Source organism: Lagenorhynchus albirostris, chromosome 2 (genome assembly GCF_949774975.1).
Source record: "Lagenorhynchus albirostris chromosome 2, mLagAlb1.1, whole genome shotgun sequence".
Classification (NCBI taxonomy): Eukaryota; Metazoa; Chordata; class Mammalia; order Artiodactyla; family Delphinidae; genus Lagenorhynchus; species Lagenorhynchus albirostris.
In genome coordinates, this window is record NC_083096.1 from 61,259,116 (window position 1) to 61,275,743 (window position 16,628).

At 44.4% G+C, this 16,628-nt stretch overlaps 1 protein-coding gene and 2 non-coding genes across 3 annotated transcripts in view; 1 reads left to right on the forward strand and 2 right to left on the reverse strand.

Moving 5' to 3' along the window:
* The window catches only part of MPZL1 (myelin protein zero like 1), a 61,652-nt gene extending 55,317 nt beyond the window's left edge, over nt 1–6,335 (reverse strand). Inside the window, exon 1 of the mRNA XM_060133942.1 lies at nt 6,044–6,335. Within this exon, the coding sequence (XP_059989925.1) occupies nt 6,044–6,335 (292 nt within the window). The remainder of the gene's footprint in view (nt 1–6,043) is intronic.
* A 4,964-nt stretch (nt 6,336–11,299) lies between these two features.
* TRNAP-AGG (transfer RNA proline (anticodon AGG)) lies at nt 11,300–11,371 on the forward strand. Its single transcript has one exon. It is a non-coding gene; the product is annotated as a tRNA-Pro (tRNA).
* A 666-nt stretch (nt 11,372–12,037) lies between these two features.
* On the reverse strand, nt 12,038–12,109 carry TRNAP-CGG (transfer RNA proline (anticodon CGG)). Its single transcript has one exon. It is a non-coding gene; the product is annotated as a tRNA-Pro (tRNA).
* Between the last annotated feature and the right edge of the window lie 4,519 nt (nt 12,110–16,628).

Sequence of the window (16,628 nt, forward strand, 5' to 3'; positions counted from 1 at the left end):
AAAATGTTCATTGCAAATTCATTGACATTTGCTCAGCTGGTTACAAGTTACAGCACAGTACTAACAAACTCAAGTTAGATTTCATTCTAAGGGGCAATCTTATCTATAATAATAAATAACTCAGGCTCAACAAAGACATACCGCCTCTCTAACGCCAATTAGTTAAACCTAAGAACTGGGTACAACACATCACAGTTGTTAGAAAACTATTCAAGCCACAGGCCCTGAGAGTAGATCAAAGGTATTACAAAGGATCACAATTTCTAAAGAGACTTTGAGTTTGGAAGGGGGAAAAAAAAAGAATAAATCACTGAAGAAGAATTTATCAATGAAATTATCCTTTTCATAAAGGCCTAATGGGACCAAGGGAAACTTATAAGTGAAAAAAAAAATTACAGCAGTCCACATGCATTCAAAAAGATAATAAATAAATAAAGAGGTTTAAGGGCAAAGATATAAAGGTCCCAGGAGACAATTGCAATTTCTCAATTCAGGCGCTACAAATGGTCACAAAGCCAACTGACCTCTGCCTTCTTAGCAGCCAAAATTCCAATGACTTTGGTCTAGACTCTAGGGCATTGCTAATGTCAAACGCTTGGCAAAGAGTGGAAAAGGAAGAAAGGACTATCACTCAAGATATATGAAGCCTTCATATCTCACCAGCCTTAGGGATGGAGACCCAGAGCCATCTGATACTTGAGACCTCAGGCAATGCTTTTAGTTCTTCTAATAATTAAATTTCCTTTGATGGAGGCTAAAGACCAAACTAACCTATAACGAATTCCATGTCAAAGCAAACCATTTATTCTCTTTTTTAAAATGACTCCAATGGTCTTAGCAAGATTAAAATCTTTGCAAGGTTTAGGTACACGTGAGATGCATGTCCTACACAGAGAATCCAAATTCTCAGATAAAGATACAATTCAATAAAAACACAACTGGGCTCCAGTTAAAAGATTCTAATCATCCAGGAGAAATGTGATTGTGGCTGCACTAAATCAGCCTCAGTGGCGATAGAAAGGAATGTGAGAAATATTTAGCAGGTAGACCAGCATTAACTAGGTGGAGGGGAGGCAGCAATATTTCTGAAAAACTGTGTATATTATGTTTTGGTTTTCGTTTTTTTTTTGCGGTACGCGGGCCTCTCACTGTTGTGGCCTCTCCCGTTGGCGGAGCACAGGCTCCGGACGCGCAGCCTCAGCGGCCATGGCTCACAGGCCCAGCCGCTCCGCGGCATGTGGGATCTTCCCGGACCGGGGCACGAACCCGCATCCCCTGCACGGGCAGGCGGACTGTCAACCACTGCGCCACCAGGGAAGCCTTATGTTTTTCCCAATTAAATCACATTTTAAACTCAGTAGGAAAGAGCAACCATTAATGAAATCCCACAATGGATCCTTTGTAAGTTAAAAAAACATCTATTTTGTAATGCCAATAGTATTCCCTCTCCCTCTTTTCTTTTTTTTTTTTTACTGCAACCTTTCACAATAGGTGAATATGTTAAATGCGGTGACTGTCAGGAATTTAAACCGTCCTTTGGTGTTCATTATTTTATTTGAATAGTCTGTCACCTCCCACTAGAATCTAGGCTCCCCGCTGCATCCACAGTACCTAAAACAGTGCCTGGCACCCAGTAGGTGTTCATTTGGTTGAATAAGTGAATAAAGACTTTGTGAAAACACAAATTTGCATTTTATATACTTTTCACATATATCTCTCTTTCACTTAATAGTGTCTTTATTTCTTTTTCTGGCAGCTTCTGAGCCTAGTGAATACCCTGGAGTTAGGGTAAAAATGAATGGTAGAATATTTAAAAAAACAACTAAGTTTTTGTTTTATTATCTCAACTAGTAAATAAGGAGTAAAAGGCTGTGGGAAGTGGTAATTAGATTAGTGGCTTTTCAACTACAGGGGTAGTACTTGAAGTCTACCTTGGTCAACAAGCCTCAAAAAATATAAAAGTTTTATTGATAAAACACTCAGATACTATAACAAATATGGTAAAACAATTTTGGTATATGATAAGTAGTAATTCCAAAACTATAGTGCTTAAAGTGGTTGAAGAATGTTAATTCATTCCATACATTTCTGAAGAAATATGAAATAGTACTCAAAGAGTGATAATTATCAGATAATGTATAAAAATCACACTTGGAAAAAATATTCCTTCTTTCAACAAACATTTCTTGGATACCTACTATGTGCCAGGCTAAAAACACCTACTGTGTGCCAGGCTAAATCCTAACTACGTGTGGCAAACTACTAACAAACTGTTATCAAGACACGTCTACGCCTCCTTGCCATTCAATAAATATTTATTAGTATCTATCATATCCACTACGCTAAGCACTAGGGATACTTCTATAAACAGGACCAACACTATCTCTGTCCTGGATTCTAGTGGAGGAGAAAAGAGAAGAACAACCAAACAGTGAGGAACTACAATAAGGACATAAAGGGCCAAGAAATGATAACAGGGGACCCCACTGGATAGGGTGGTTGGAGAAGGCCTCTCTGAGGAAGTGACATTTAAGCTAAGGCCTCACTGATGAAAAGGAGACAGCTCTGGGCAGTTTTGGGGAAAGAGCACACCAGGCAGCAGGAAAAGCAAGTGCAAAGGACCTGGGGTGGGAATGAGTGTCTAAGAGCAGAAAGATGGCAGCATGGCTTGAATATAGTGAGCAAGGGGCACAAGTTGAAGTCAGAGAGGTGGGCAGAAACCAGATCACACAGACAACTATAGGCCATGGGGAGAAGTTGGGATGTCATTCAGAGTGCAACGGGAAGCCATTAAGAATTTTAAATGAGAAAGCAACATGATCTGATTTGCATTTTTATAAAGTCATTCTTGCAGTTCTGTGAAGAATGGACTAAAAAGAGGCAAGAGGAGAAAATGGGGAGACCAGCTGGGAAGCTATCACAGTATCACAGGCAAGAAATGACAGTGATTTCGACTAAAATGCTAGGAGTGGACCACAGAAAGAAAAAAAAGTGGGTGAGAGAGAAAAAAAAAAAGAAGTGGTTGATTCCTAGAAGTATTTTGGAGATGGGAGAACTGACTGGATGTGGGGAGTGAAGGATGGGGCATTATCAAGGGCAGATCCTAGGTTTCTGGGTTGAGCAGTTAGATGGATGGTAGCGCCATTTACTGAAATGGGTGATGCAAATTACTGAGATTTATTCTTCATATACTGTGTGTTCATTCCTACCTAAGGGTTACCAAAGACATTCCAATTGCCACATTCAGTGAATCCTTGAAGTATTCACTCTCTCTTCATCTGACACAGTTAAAACTTCTTCCTTAAAACTTCACTCTCTCTCAGTTTCCAAGACACCACACTCTTCGGGTTCTTCATTTACTCAACGAGCCTCCTTGTCGGGCTCTGTATACCCCAAGACTCTGTCCTTGGCCTTCTGCTATTTCCTTCAATACACTCTTCCTTGCTGACCTCATCCAAGCAATCCATAGCTTTAACTACGACCCGCATAAAGCCTCCCAGCTCTCTATTTCCTACCAGAACTTTCTCCTCACCTCTAAAACTATCCCAAATGTCCCATTTCTACTGAGATATATCAGCAGCATCTTAAACTAAACATATCCAAAAGTAACTTCACCATCCTCTTCTTCCAACACTCCTTTCCCCTCATCCATAATCGTCATCTGTGAAAAGCCCTACTTTCCAAAACTATGCCCAGCTTTCCAAGCTCAAAACCTTAGGGTCATCTTACACTCCTCTCTTTCAAGTCCACATCAAATTGATTTCCAAGCCCCACCAAATTCACTTTATAACAAGCTCACGGATATGTCCTCTCTTCATAACCCACTGCTTTAATTCGGGTCTTCAATCCTCCTCCTCTGGATTGTTACCATAACCCTCTGGTTTCTTCAGCCTCACACCATTCTGTCTCACACTTCACATCTCGATAAACACAGAAATCCTTCACAGGCTCCCCACAGCCCTTAGGATAAAATTCAGCCTTATGAATGGCAAACAAGGTCTTTTAGGAGTTAGTGCCTCTGGCTGGCTCTCCTGCCTCAATTCCCACCATCTCTCCTATACACGATCCAACTTCTCACGACACCGACCTACCAACAGGTTCATTCATGACTCTGCCTATACTGTTTTCTCCCAACACCTACTTAGCTTAAGCAACCCTTTCTCTAGCAGCCTGAACTTCGGTCTGAGATGATGACTCTCCTTAGTGCTCTCACAGCAAACCATTAATGAAAGACTTCTCATATTGTTTATCACACTTTGTTTCTCCCACTGAACGATAAATTATGTGAGGCCAGGGACTGTCCTTCCTAGAATACTTTTGGTGCTTAATACTTAAAAAATGCTTAGTAAATGTTTGCTGAATAACTGTACCTAGATCAAACTTGAGAAGACTTTCTGTCAAACATGAACTGCTATGTACAGTTATTCATGATAAGAAAAGGTAGCTTGAAAGAAGAAACATTCGATAGTTTTCTAAAATTAACCAATAACATCAGCTGCAGACTTTCACGTATCAGCATTCATCCTTCATTACGGAAGAGCTACATATGTCCAAGGTGTATATAGATGTAATTCTGATGATCTTTTTGTATTAGTATCCATAAATATTCAGTTTTTCAGTTCTGCTACTTTTTAATACCTTGAGTTTAATTAAGATTACTCTGACTGCTCTTGTCCTCAATAAAGACGGGTGTCTGCCTCTTATGCATAATAATTCTGTCTGAACACACAAGATTTCTGATACACCTTAGTTTTAAGCTATTTCCTACTTCTTCACTTAAAACATGAATATTACCACCATCACCACCACCACCACCAAAACCCCCCCATGCTTCTTAACCCTTTTTTTCCCCCTCAAGAGAGACATTTATACAGAATGGATTGTCTTATATATACGAAGTATATCTTCATCTATCAACCTCCAGAGGGTGGGGGGACTTTTACGTTTATACTTTACAGCTCCTGGAATCATTCATTAAATGGTATTTTTCCTGGCTCCAAAGATTACATTAAGAACTTTTCCATGAAAGTAATTACTGAGTATACTCATGTTCAGATATTGTCATGCAACTGACATTTCGCAAAACAAAAGAAATGAACAAGTCTCCGTGGTTTTTTAGGAGTTGGCTCTCTTTATAACCATTACTTAACCACATTCTGAGACAGCAACAAGTACTCTGCTTTGAACAACACACACAAAAAGAGTCCTGTGGCAGACACCACTGCAGATGTCCGTAAAACAACTCATCCAATTCAATAAATCCAGCCTGAGGTTTACTTTATGTCTCACTCATGAAATCTGGCAAGGAAAAAAACGTGTTTTGTTTTTTTTTTAAAGAAAAATGAGGCTTTTCATGTCCTATGTCTTGTCAAACTGCGGTGACTAGGACTGTAATTATTATGGATTGGACCAAACTCTTTTAAGCCAGGTCACTCCAGTGGTATTCCCAGCTCTTTGCATCCTAACACAGAAGTAATGTAAATTTCTTCCTGGTGCTCTGCAGACGACAGAGATGAGACAAATGAGACTCCGGGACCCTTCTATCTCAGAGGCTTAAAAAATGCGCTGGAGAGCACTGGAAATGGAACTAACAAGGTAAAACAAAACAGTCGCTTAAAAGGGAAACAATCAACAAAGGCCCTACAAATGAAAACCCTGCAACCTTCCGCCACCTCCCAAAGGTGGAGAACGCCAGAAGCCCGGGTTCCTGAACCGGAATCCCAAGCGGGCCTGGGCGACCCAGAGTCGCCTGGCGGAGACGGTGGGCGACTCAGCGAGGGCGCAATGCGGCCTCCCGCTGGGCCCGCTCCCCAGACAGCCCCCCAGGAATGAGCAAGGTAGGGAGTTCTCCCCGCCTCCTCCACACGCAGGGATCCAGGAAGAAGAAAGAGGCTCCGCGCCCCTTCAGCCCGTCGCGGGGTCCGCCGGCTCCGTTCCCCGGGCCCCAGGTCGTGCAGGCCGCGCCCCCTCCCCACCTAGGCGCCCCGCGCGCGCAGGGCCCGCCACCTGGCCCCGCCGCCCCCGCCATCCCGGCTTCACTCACAGAGCCCGAGCGCCACCGCAAACACCGACCACAGCCAGCGCCTGCGGTCTGGGGATGCAATCAGTGCCCCGGCCCCGGCGGGCGCTGCCATCGTCCTCCGGCCGCAGTCGCCGCGGCTCTGGGCCCCGGTCCCCACTGCGGTTAGCTCGGCTCCGGCCCGGGGGCTCCGGACTCGCCGCCGCCCGCGTCTGCTAGCACCTCCACGCCGCAAACCCCGCTCGCGGCCCCAGCCGCTGCCAGCCAGCCCTCCGCCCAGACCTCGGCCCCGCGCCGGCCCCAGCTGTCCGCTCATTGGCCTGCTCCGCGCACTTTGAAGGACTCGATTGGAAGGCACCGACTGTCCATCACTCCCTCTCTGCAGGCGGAGCCCCGCCTTTTCGGTCCCACCCAGGCTCCTTATGCCGGCGCTGGAGGTCCCCGGCTGTCCGAGGCGACCGCCGCCAAGCCCTCTGCCTGCCTGCCTGCCTGCGTGGCTGTCCGCTGGTCTGTCCCGGCCCGCCCGCCCCCGCTGCCAGCGTCTCCTCTGCCTCTTTAAGGGTCCAGTCCTCCAGATGTATTCATTGTCTGTCTTCGCCTGTTTCAGCTTTTCCCGGTTTCTCTGAGCCTTACCTAAAGGAAAAGAAGCAGTTCGTTTACAAAATTAAAAAAAAAAAAAAAAAAAAAACGAGGGCTACGATGGGGAGAGACTTCTGATTCAGTCGTTCAGATAGAACACATCTCTCCCCTTGTCCTGTCTCTAAGGCCTGTCCTTTGCCTGGATCAGATAATTTATGTGTGCATATTGAGAAATCTACTAGCTTAAAAAGAAGTCTCCATCTTGTCTGAATCTCCTCTTAGGAGACCCCTGTTTTGGCTTAAAAAGGGTTGGGAACGGGGAACTCTTTCCTACTACCTGGAGCACAAATGAATGGGGTTTTGTTTGTTTTGCTTTTGTAAACAAAATATCCCTCGATTTGTCAATAAAAATTGTCAAGTTCCCCACCCAGACTCTGAAGTGCCGTTCTGAGCCGGCTCCACTTGGCTACCTTGGCCCAGAACGGTGTCTGCCACTTACTGGTTGCCCAATAAATTCTGGAAAGTGTTTGGAAGAGTCCTTATGAGAACAGCCCACAAGAGGGAGAAACGGAAGGACAGGAGCACAAGAAAAATGAGGGTGAAGGAAAAAAAGGAAAAAATCCAGATGGGAGGCCAATAGTGTGAGAGAAGGAAACAAGTATTAGACAATTAGGATGAGAGTGGGAGAAGAGCACCCAAATGCAGCCCCTCATTTCAGGGTTTTGTCTCAAGTAAACCTTTTGAACACCTTTCCTGTAATTTTAGCTATTTTACCCTGCTACCCTTATAGTTCAGCAAACTCATAATAATTACTTTAGCACTAGTGAGGGAAAACTAAAAAGAAAAAGAACGATTTCACTCTATTTCTCTCTCAGCAAGATCCTCATGAAGTGTTTCTGGAATGTCGTAGGTTGGAAAGAATACAAATGCATTAAGTGAGCAAGTACTATGTGCTGTAGAGGTAGAATACCTAGACTTTACTCTCAAGAAGCACAGAGTCTACCAGTCAGTGTAGCAAGCAACTACTGAACTAAATCTTTTTCAATGCTTGAAGAGAAGGTCGAACAAAGGAGAAACCGTAAGGCCAACAGGGACAGTGGTTCTCAAAGACACATGTTATGTTAAAAGCTTCTCCACTGACTGTGATGTACCTCAATACAGCTACCTCCCTCTTCTGAGAACCACTGGCCTGTGAGGTGTCTGGAAAAGATGCACAGAGGATGTAGCATTTGAGGTGGATTTTAAAGGCTGAATAAATTTTCACCAGAGAGAAACAGGAAAAGCAAACTCAGAAACAAGAAAGCAGTATCGGGTGCAAGGAATAGTGGGTTAATCCTGTGTGGTTTGGAACTTCAGGGGGAGTGAGTGAAAGAGGGGAAAGAGAGAATGCTGGAAAAGTAGGCTGTGGTAATATTTTGAAGAGCCTGGGGTTGTCTTTATCGTATAGGCAGTGGGAAGTGATGAGAGGGAAGTGACAAGTTCAGATCTGTGTTTTAAAAGGATGACTCCTGCAACAGACAAGGCAAGAGTGAAGAGAGCATGAGATAAGGTGTTGGCAGTGATGGTGGAGAGGAAGATGAGGACTGCGGAAACATTTCACAAAAGGAATGACAGGACTGGGTATAAATTAGATGGGAAGTCTAATCAAAGACAGAGGTGACCTCCAATTTCTAGCCAGAGTGGTGAATGATGCTACCAGTTAACTAAGACTAAAAACCCAGGAAGAAAACCTGGTCTGTGAGGAAAGCTAATGAGCTGGGCCTTGAACACAGCTGAAAGAGTTGAGAACACCCAGATGGTCAATCAGAAGGCAGTTAGATATCTAGGTGTGGAGCCCAAGGAAGCAACAGAAGGGCTACCGTGGAGCCTGCTGGGGCAGCAAAGTGTTTCCACAGTAAACAATATCAGACCATCAGTAGATACTTAATAAATATTTGTTGAATGAATAGAAGAATGAATGTTTATTGAACTAATCTAGAGAAGTTGCAAAGAAAAACAAAATCATGTGAGGTTGTTTTAGCCATAGGCCTTGTATTGTAGTTTCTGATTCTTCTGTAGAGATAGTAAATGGAAAACAAACAAACAAACAAAAGCTTTGGATTTCAATCACTATTGTGAGCCTGAAGGTCTCACTCAACAAACCTCCTCTTCAGATACCTCCTTCTTCCTCCTGGAAACTCCTCTTTCCAGCTCAATCAGTCCAGGCATACAGTCAGAATCAACCGAAGACTTTCCATCAGGTGAGAAAAGTCATTTTTAATGGGCTGCCTTGCCTCTAAAAAGAATGGGCTCCTTGGGGAGAGTTTTCCCCACAGAGTCAGTAAGAAGGAAAATCATGTGCAGAGTCTTGTCTGATAATAGTTACCTATGTGCAGATCCATTGGCCTCAAAGACTTCCCACTCCACGCACTGCACAATAAATGCACTAATAAGGAGGGGTTTTGCCTTGGGAACATCTCAGGGTGTTAAGTCTTCTCTTAATAGAGATCAGATAGGGGGCACCCAGGAGCAACTAGTGACAGCAAATATATATGGACAGAATTTTCTAGAGCTGGAATTAATGGGAGAAGTAGGAAGAGGGTGTCGGGCACCAAAATTTCCGACATCTCTGTGATTGTAGTAGAATTCTCTTCCACCCGCTGTACTCTCACTGGCATTCTCTCCCTCCTTGTTTTTTAAGATCTGTTGCCAGAAGAAAATGGAATGCTGTGATCTGTGGGTGGTGATAGCAAGCCATTCCAGGATGACTGAGATTTGATGAATATGAGATAGAGTCAAAGGTGAATCCCAGGCCACACTGAGAAAGATTTACCTGGTGCTAAACCAGTTTCATTAACATTTCTACAGAGAGAATGTCTCAATCCAGGAAAGGGGTTGCATTTTTCTAGGAACTTTTTGAAAATCTGAAAATTCGAGTGTCCCTGGGCACCAAGTTGGGGGAACATGGGTAATGGGGTCTTTAGGCTTCATTGTATAGAAGGATATGTCACCAGGCTTCTTCATTTACTGTGGCTGGAATAAAATGTTCTTCAAGCTCCTCTGTCTCCCTGTGCCTTGCTGCCACCTATGTACTACTACTGCCTCACCTATGAGGGGAGAATGTACACTGGAGAGAGCACAGGCATTCCTCTCACCAGGATAGAGACATTTCTCACTGTGAGTTGGGCAATTGATATCCTGAGTTTCGTTACCGTCAGTCTTCCTGTATCACGGTTGGGAGGGCAAATGTGATACTCTAGTGGCACCTGCAGAGTAAAAGACAAACCCTTTCAATCACTAGAGAGAAGTAGGAGTAAGAAAAAAAAAAGCCCTAAAATGATAATAACTGTAGTAAATTCAAGTAGGAAAGATGAGCATAGCGACAGACCTCTTGGTAACTGTAGAGTTGGAGGTTTCCAGAAAACTGAAGTGGTTACATTATTTTACCTAACGAGTTATATTTTGTAGTTTCCTCATTCTTGGGAGAAATAGAAATTTCTTAAGTGTCCAGGGCACATTTTCTTCCAGTTAGGTTCTGATGAATAAACTCTGCTGGCATCTAACGAACATCTTAAAAGGTATTCTTATTCTCCTTGCCTTGGGCCCTAAGGAGGACTGAAGACTCAAGTTAGGACAGTTTCCAATAAAACAAAGGGTGGGGACTGAACGTTAGAGCTCCAGAACTGCAATTTACTCGTATCAAACCATAAGAAGAAAGTTGACAACCAGAGGCTGGCACATAGCGCTTCTAAATGTTTGTTGAACGAATGAGCAATCAAATGAATGAATAAACTGGAGAATGAATGTTATATGACATAAAATAAACAAATAGGCCTGTTCAGGATAGTCACCCTGTCTACTTGTAGTTTCCTATCTGGTTAGTTATTTGCTAAAGTTGCAATTCACAATTAGTGATTGTCCAAATACCAAAGTTTGTATTTTTAAGGGATTTGGAACAAATGGTGGTCATTCAGAAATTATTCACTGAGCACCAGTTTTGCCAGCATAAGCCTCAGTACTAAGTATTTAATAATTCAAAATATAGTAAAGAAGCCATGCGTTAAAGATATTGGGCACCAATTATATAACAATTGGTTGTCAATTATACAGTAGAATTCAGTGTTGCTGTTAGTGTTGATGTCTTGTCCTCTAATAAATAATGATTAGAGGAGACAAGACTGCAGCCCAATTATATACCACATAAAATTGGTTTTAATATGTTAAAGGATCTTTTTCTGAGAAGGTCAGAGTTTGGGATTTATGGAAAAGAGAGAGAGACAGATTTTCCAGCTGAAGAAAACAGTTTGAGTAAAAACACAGTGATGGTAATTTGCAAGGCTGGAAAGGTGGTGCTTTGAACACTAGGATGAAAGGTGTAGGCGAGAAACGGACAATTTTACTACTATTGGAAAGAGCAACATCCTGAACGCAGCAAGGGAGAGAATCTGGAATCCGCCTGCCACAGGGATATTGCCACACACTCACTGCAACTTATCAGCCATAAATATAAATGGAATTGTAAATATGCCACTGGTAGTGACACCGTTGTTTTCTTCTCTGTCATTGATTTTCAAAGACCAAGAGAGAAAAGAAAGAAAATCGAAAACACAAGAACGCGAAACAGCTGAAGGATATAAACATATTACACGGATAACCACTTGGGGGCGCGGGACTAAGTAGTTCCTCCTTCTTTTATAATGACGAGAACCGATGAGACACGACGGCTCGTTGGTCTAGGGGTATGATTCTCGCTTAGGGTGCGAGAGGTCCCGGGTTCAAATCCCGGACGAGCCCGCCTTTTTCCTTCTTCAGGAATTAATAATTTCTAAAGAAATTAATTTTAGAATAGATCCATAAATGTAATAAATACACGTTGGTGGAAAATACAAAGTTGAGACTTTTTGAACTTAGAGCACACTTTACGTTCAAATACCATTAAAAGACGTAACATGAAAACGTAGAAAGTTTGCTAACCATGTAATACTTTGAAAATGCTTGTCCCCATTCCCGCCAGTTTCGGAGTCGAGCGCTTGTGTTAGGGACTGAGTTCCGATCTCGATTGCCTACAGGTGCGGTTTAAGCTTGCCCAGGCCCGCGCATGTCCGCACGCACAGCGACCGCTGGAGGAGGACAGCGCGCCCCATCACCCTGGTCCCGCTAATCCACGGCGCCCCCTGCTCACGTTTGGAGTGTTCGAGGGGTGCCCAGAAGTCCGCACGAGGCTTGTCTTTTTTCCAAGTACGTGTGTTTTAAATGGTACAAGCATTTTCATACCTTGCCCTCAGACGTACAAAGACCACATACTGAACGAATTGATCTCATCCAATCCTTTACTTCCTAAAGCGAAGACGATCAAGATTCGAGCTCAAGGGACTGGACTAGTTTCATTTCAGCCTCTAAATGAGCCGTGTGAGAAAAAGAAACTGTTTTTTAAATTTTAGGCGTAGACAGAAAAGGTTCGGGCTCGTCCGGGATTTGAACCCGGGACCTCTCGCACCCGAAGCGAGAATCATACCCCTAGACCAACGAGCCGCTCTCCGCAAAAACGCTCCCAGCGCCTCTCTTCAGCCTTGCCTAGCCTCTGGCCGCACCGCCTGACTGACTGACCCCAGCCGGTGACCCTTCTTTTACTCCCCAGGTCTCTGGTCGAAAACCCTCCTCGCCACCCGAAGGAGCGCCAGGAAGGGACGTGCACTTTGCCCCGCGGAGCCGGTGGTATCACCCAGCGCCCGGGCTCTGCGCCTCGGCCTGCGGCCGTCCGCCCTCAATCCGAGAAGCCGCCTCCCCAGAGCCAGGACGGCCCCTGCAGCGCGGTGGCTGCTGGGCGCTGGGAGCCCGAGCTAGGAGGGCGCGGGCAGGGCCCCTCGGACATACTGGACGCCGCCGGGTGTCCGCCGCCCAGCGTCTCCACGCTGCCAGTTTCGCTCCTTGCGGGGAGCTCCCGCCGCTCTTCACTCAGACCATCCTCAGAGCACTTGGCTGTGTGCCGCGTGCCCCGCCCCCGTCCCCATCCCAATCCCCTGTGCTGCAGCGGGACGACGCTCGCGGGTGGGCGGGGCGGGAAATAGCGCGGAGGAGCGGGCGAGAGATGGGAAGGGATGCACCTTATCCCTGGGAGGGAGTGATGAGGCGAAGAATTTGCAAAGGAGAGTATTAACAGCTAACTTATTTCGAACGTTCATTTTGAGATCCTGCACTCTTTTAGGCGTTTTACATGTACTGAACTGACTGCATATTTGTAACAATTTTCCCTTAGTTACTACTGTTATCCTCATTTTGCAGTGAGATAACTCAGGCCACACGGCGGCAAGGAAGTGGTAGCGCAGGCACAGGAACTACCGAGGTCGTGGAAGGTGGGGTTAATAGCGAGGGCCGTGAAAGGGGCTGGGGAGCAAGGGGGCAGAGTTGGGTGCCTTGGTAGCTTGGAGGAGTGGAAAAGGCTGTGGTAGTGGGCAGGACCTTTGCTCTGGCGCCACCCCACCTCCATCCCCTACTGTAATAGGGAAGAACAAATCTGACTCACTGGTATCTTTGTAAAAGTATCTTTTACTTTAACCTTTGTATTCTATTGCTTTTGTTACAAGTTAATTACTAAAGGGCTGTTGCCTGTAGCTTAAAGTACACATGATGGCCCATCTCTGGTAACCCTGCCTCCCATGCCTGAAAGTTAAGCTAAAACACATTTGTTTAAGCTCACAGGAAACATCCTGACCAGGGCCACCTGTGAATGGCTGCAGGAAAGAAGGAAGTAACACATCCGTTCCAGAGTCTGGCCAGAACCAGGAAATGTTTGCAATAACTTCTCTCTCTTTTTTTAAACGTTACCTCTTATATGTTCTGGTATAATGTTATAAGTCATAATTCTAGTTATTACTTTAAAATGTATATCTCAGAAATAACTAAATTTCCTTGTCAATTGCATTATTATGAACTTTCATCAAATCTTTAACCGTGGTCACTTTTAAGTCTTTTGTCATTTACAGACAGTTCTGGGTGTACTCTGATGCTTTTGCAAAAATGTTCCTATAAAAGGGTTTCATCGTCAAGGAATTCATGGAAAAGACTCTGACAGGTACAAGTTTCTGTTAACTGACTATACTGCTGAACTGAATGAATAAGCATTTTCAGAACTCTAATGGAAAAGTGATGAATTCATAAAAGTGCTAACAAAAGATCAAGAGGAAAAAAAATTAATTACATGGGACTGAGTGAACTGATGAGGATGATTATAATTTTTGTGACTTTCTGTTTGAATAAAAAAAAAAATCCCACAAGGACTCAGAGGCAAAAAATATACAAATCAATTTTCACTGCAAAGTAAAAGAGCTGTTACAGTGGAGGATTCCTGGACGGATTGTCAATATTATGACATAGTGTGAGTGTGTTTCATGTTTGGTAATTGCAATCATTGTTGCTTTTGTTGTGGTCATCCATTAAAACAAAAAACAAAAATCTTTACCTCCTCACTTCCCCCTCTTTGTTCTATAAAAGAAACAATCATCCAAACCTGGGCAAGATGATTCTTTGGGACACTAGTCCACCATCTTTTCAGTCTGCTGGGTTTCCAAATAAAGTTGCTATTCCTTGCCTCAGCAACTCTTCTCTTGATTTGTTGCCCTGTGGAGGAGTGAGTGGTACCAGCTTGGACTCCTTAACACGACCCCCCCCCCACTTGTGCCGCATAGTTTGAGCCTATCCTAAGGCCCTTAACCCCGGTGGACCAGGAGTGCAGGGTCCTAAGCTAGCCTTGCCTGCCTTTGGCCTGCACTCCCCTCTCCCTCCCCAACACCCTTGAGTTGGTGGTTGGTTTGCAGAGGCTTCTCATTTCTGAAGCCCTCTTCCATCCTTAAGGTACCTTGAATTTGGGGGTCACTGGAATACTTTCCTTCGAACCCTGGTCAGACTGTTCTCTGAGGGTCCAGGTGGTGTTTCTGTCCTCTCACCCTTTGACTGAAAGCTCTCCATTTGCACCAGCTTCTCTGCTCATCCCGTGATCCCTTCCTTCCTCCTGATGCCAGTGGGCTCTGGGGGTGCCACTGAATATAGAAGGTCAGGACCAGAGCTCACACCCTTGGGGAGTGTGACAGGGGAAATACAAGTGAAAACACTTCAAAACAAAGAGTTAAAGCTGGAAAACCTTTCTATAACCCATTCTGGCCATGTAGAGAGATCCCAGAGCCAAGCTGCTCCCTGGAGTAGAAGGACATGTGTAGGGTGGGCCGCTCTAAGCCTTCCATTTGCTTTGATAGTACGTAAATTTTTTAAAATAAATTTATTTATTTATTTATTTGGCTGCATTGGGTCTTCATTGCTGTGCGCATGGTGGTGTGTGGGCTTCTCATTGCGGTGGCTTCTCTGTTGCGGAGCACAGGCTCTAGGCATGTGGGCTGCAATAGTTGTGGCTCACGGGCTTAGTTGCTCCGCAACCGGGGCTCCAACCCGTGTCCCCCGAATCAGCAGGCGGACTCGCAACCACTGCGCCACCAGGAAAGCCCCCGATTTTACTTTCAATCCACTCTTTTGTAGTCTGAGAATGGGTTCGGGAGGGTGAGGAAGGAGTTCTCAGGCGGAGTCCTGAGCAATCTAGGTTTTGCCCTCCCCTTTCAGACTGTGCCTTTTCGAGGGCTCCCTCTGCCCTGCCTGAGCTGTATCTCACTCACTCACCAAGGTTCCATGAAAGATGGCAAGACTGGAGACCTTTCCTACCTTGCCAGTGTCCACTCTCAAGGTTTTTGTTGTTATTGTTTTTCAATTTCCCCATGCCTGTTTTCCCATCCCTTTAAGTTGTTTGTAATAATTTTATACTATTCCATCAAGACAATATAGCATACTTTTCTTTTTTCTTTCTTTTCTTTTTTTGGTCGCACCACATGTCTTGCAGGATCTTAGTTCCCCCAGACCAGGGATCGAAACCAGTGCCCCCTGCAGTGGAAACACAGAGTCCTAACCACTGGACTGCCAGGGAATTCTGATACCATAATTTTCTTAATAATTCTTCTACTGTATAATAAATCATTGGTGTCCAACATTTCACTGATATAAATATTGTTTGGCCCATTTGTGTATATACTTTCCCCACGTATTACATGATTTCCTTAGGATTTACTCCCAGAGCTGGGATAACCGCTTTTGTGGCTCTCCATGTAATTCCATGCCAATGAGCTGGGCTTAGCTGGTTAGCAAGTAAGATGAAAACTGATGTGGAAGAAGAGGACCAGGGGCTTCCAGAGAACTTTAAAAGCCATGATTAAATCTTTTAATTTGATTTAAGGGATTTGGTGGCATTAAAGCCTTTGAGAATGGTGGTATGTTAAAAGTACTATTGAACATAACAATTTTGACTTGGGTTCGGCTGCATGTGAGGGCAAAGATGAAATGAGAATAAGAGGTCCATTAGTAGATGATTAGAATAACTCTAAGATGATGTCATGGTTGATGCCTTGAAATTGTGAATGGCTTTTACAAACACTTATGGTGAGGGATTTGTGTCTGTTTTGTCACTAATGTTTGCTTGCCACTGAATTCTGACACAGTTTGGGCTTAAGTGGTACAGACTTGGCTCTGACTTGGAATGGTCAGCCCTTGGAAGTGAGAATACAATTTAATTGTGTGGGTCTGCCATTCAAAGGAAACCTCTGGCTAACTTGCCCCACAGGATGGCCTCAGGACAGTGTGCTGCGTCTTATTTGCTGCCTGTGCAGTTAAGCGCTAACTGGCTCGCAGGCCACCGCCGTTGTCATGCTGGTAGGTTTGCTTCGTTCACTGCAAGCCATGTCCTGACCCACACAGAAAGTGGGATCAGATTGAACATTTGTGCCTTTTCCAGACTCCAGTCCAATAGCCTATAATAGCTTCAGGTAGTTTTTACTACAAACATTTCTTTGTGCTTTCCCTCCACTGATCCTTTTTCAGAAACTTAGCTCATGCCTCCCTCTGAATTTTGCAATCCCTAAATAATTAGGAATGATATTTTGGAGTTGCCTCATTTTTCATTCAAATGTTTTCACTTGTTTTGAGAGTGCATGAGGCCATAAATGTGATAGGAATCTAA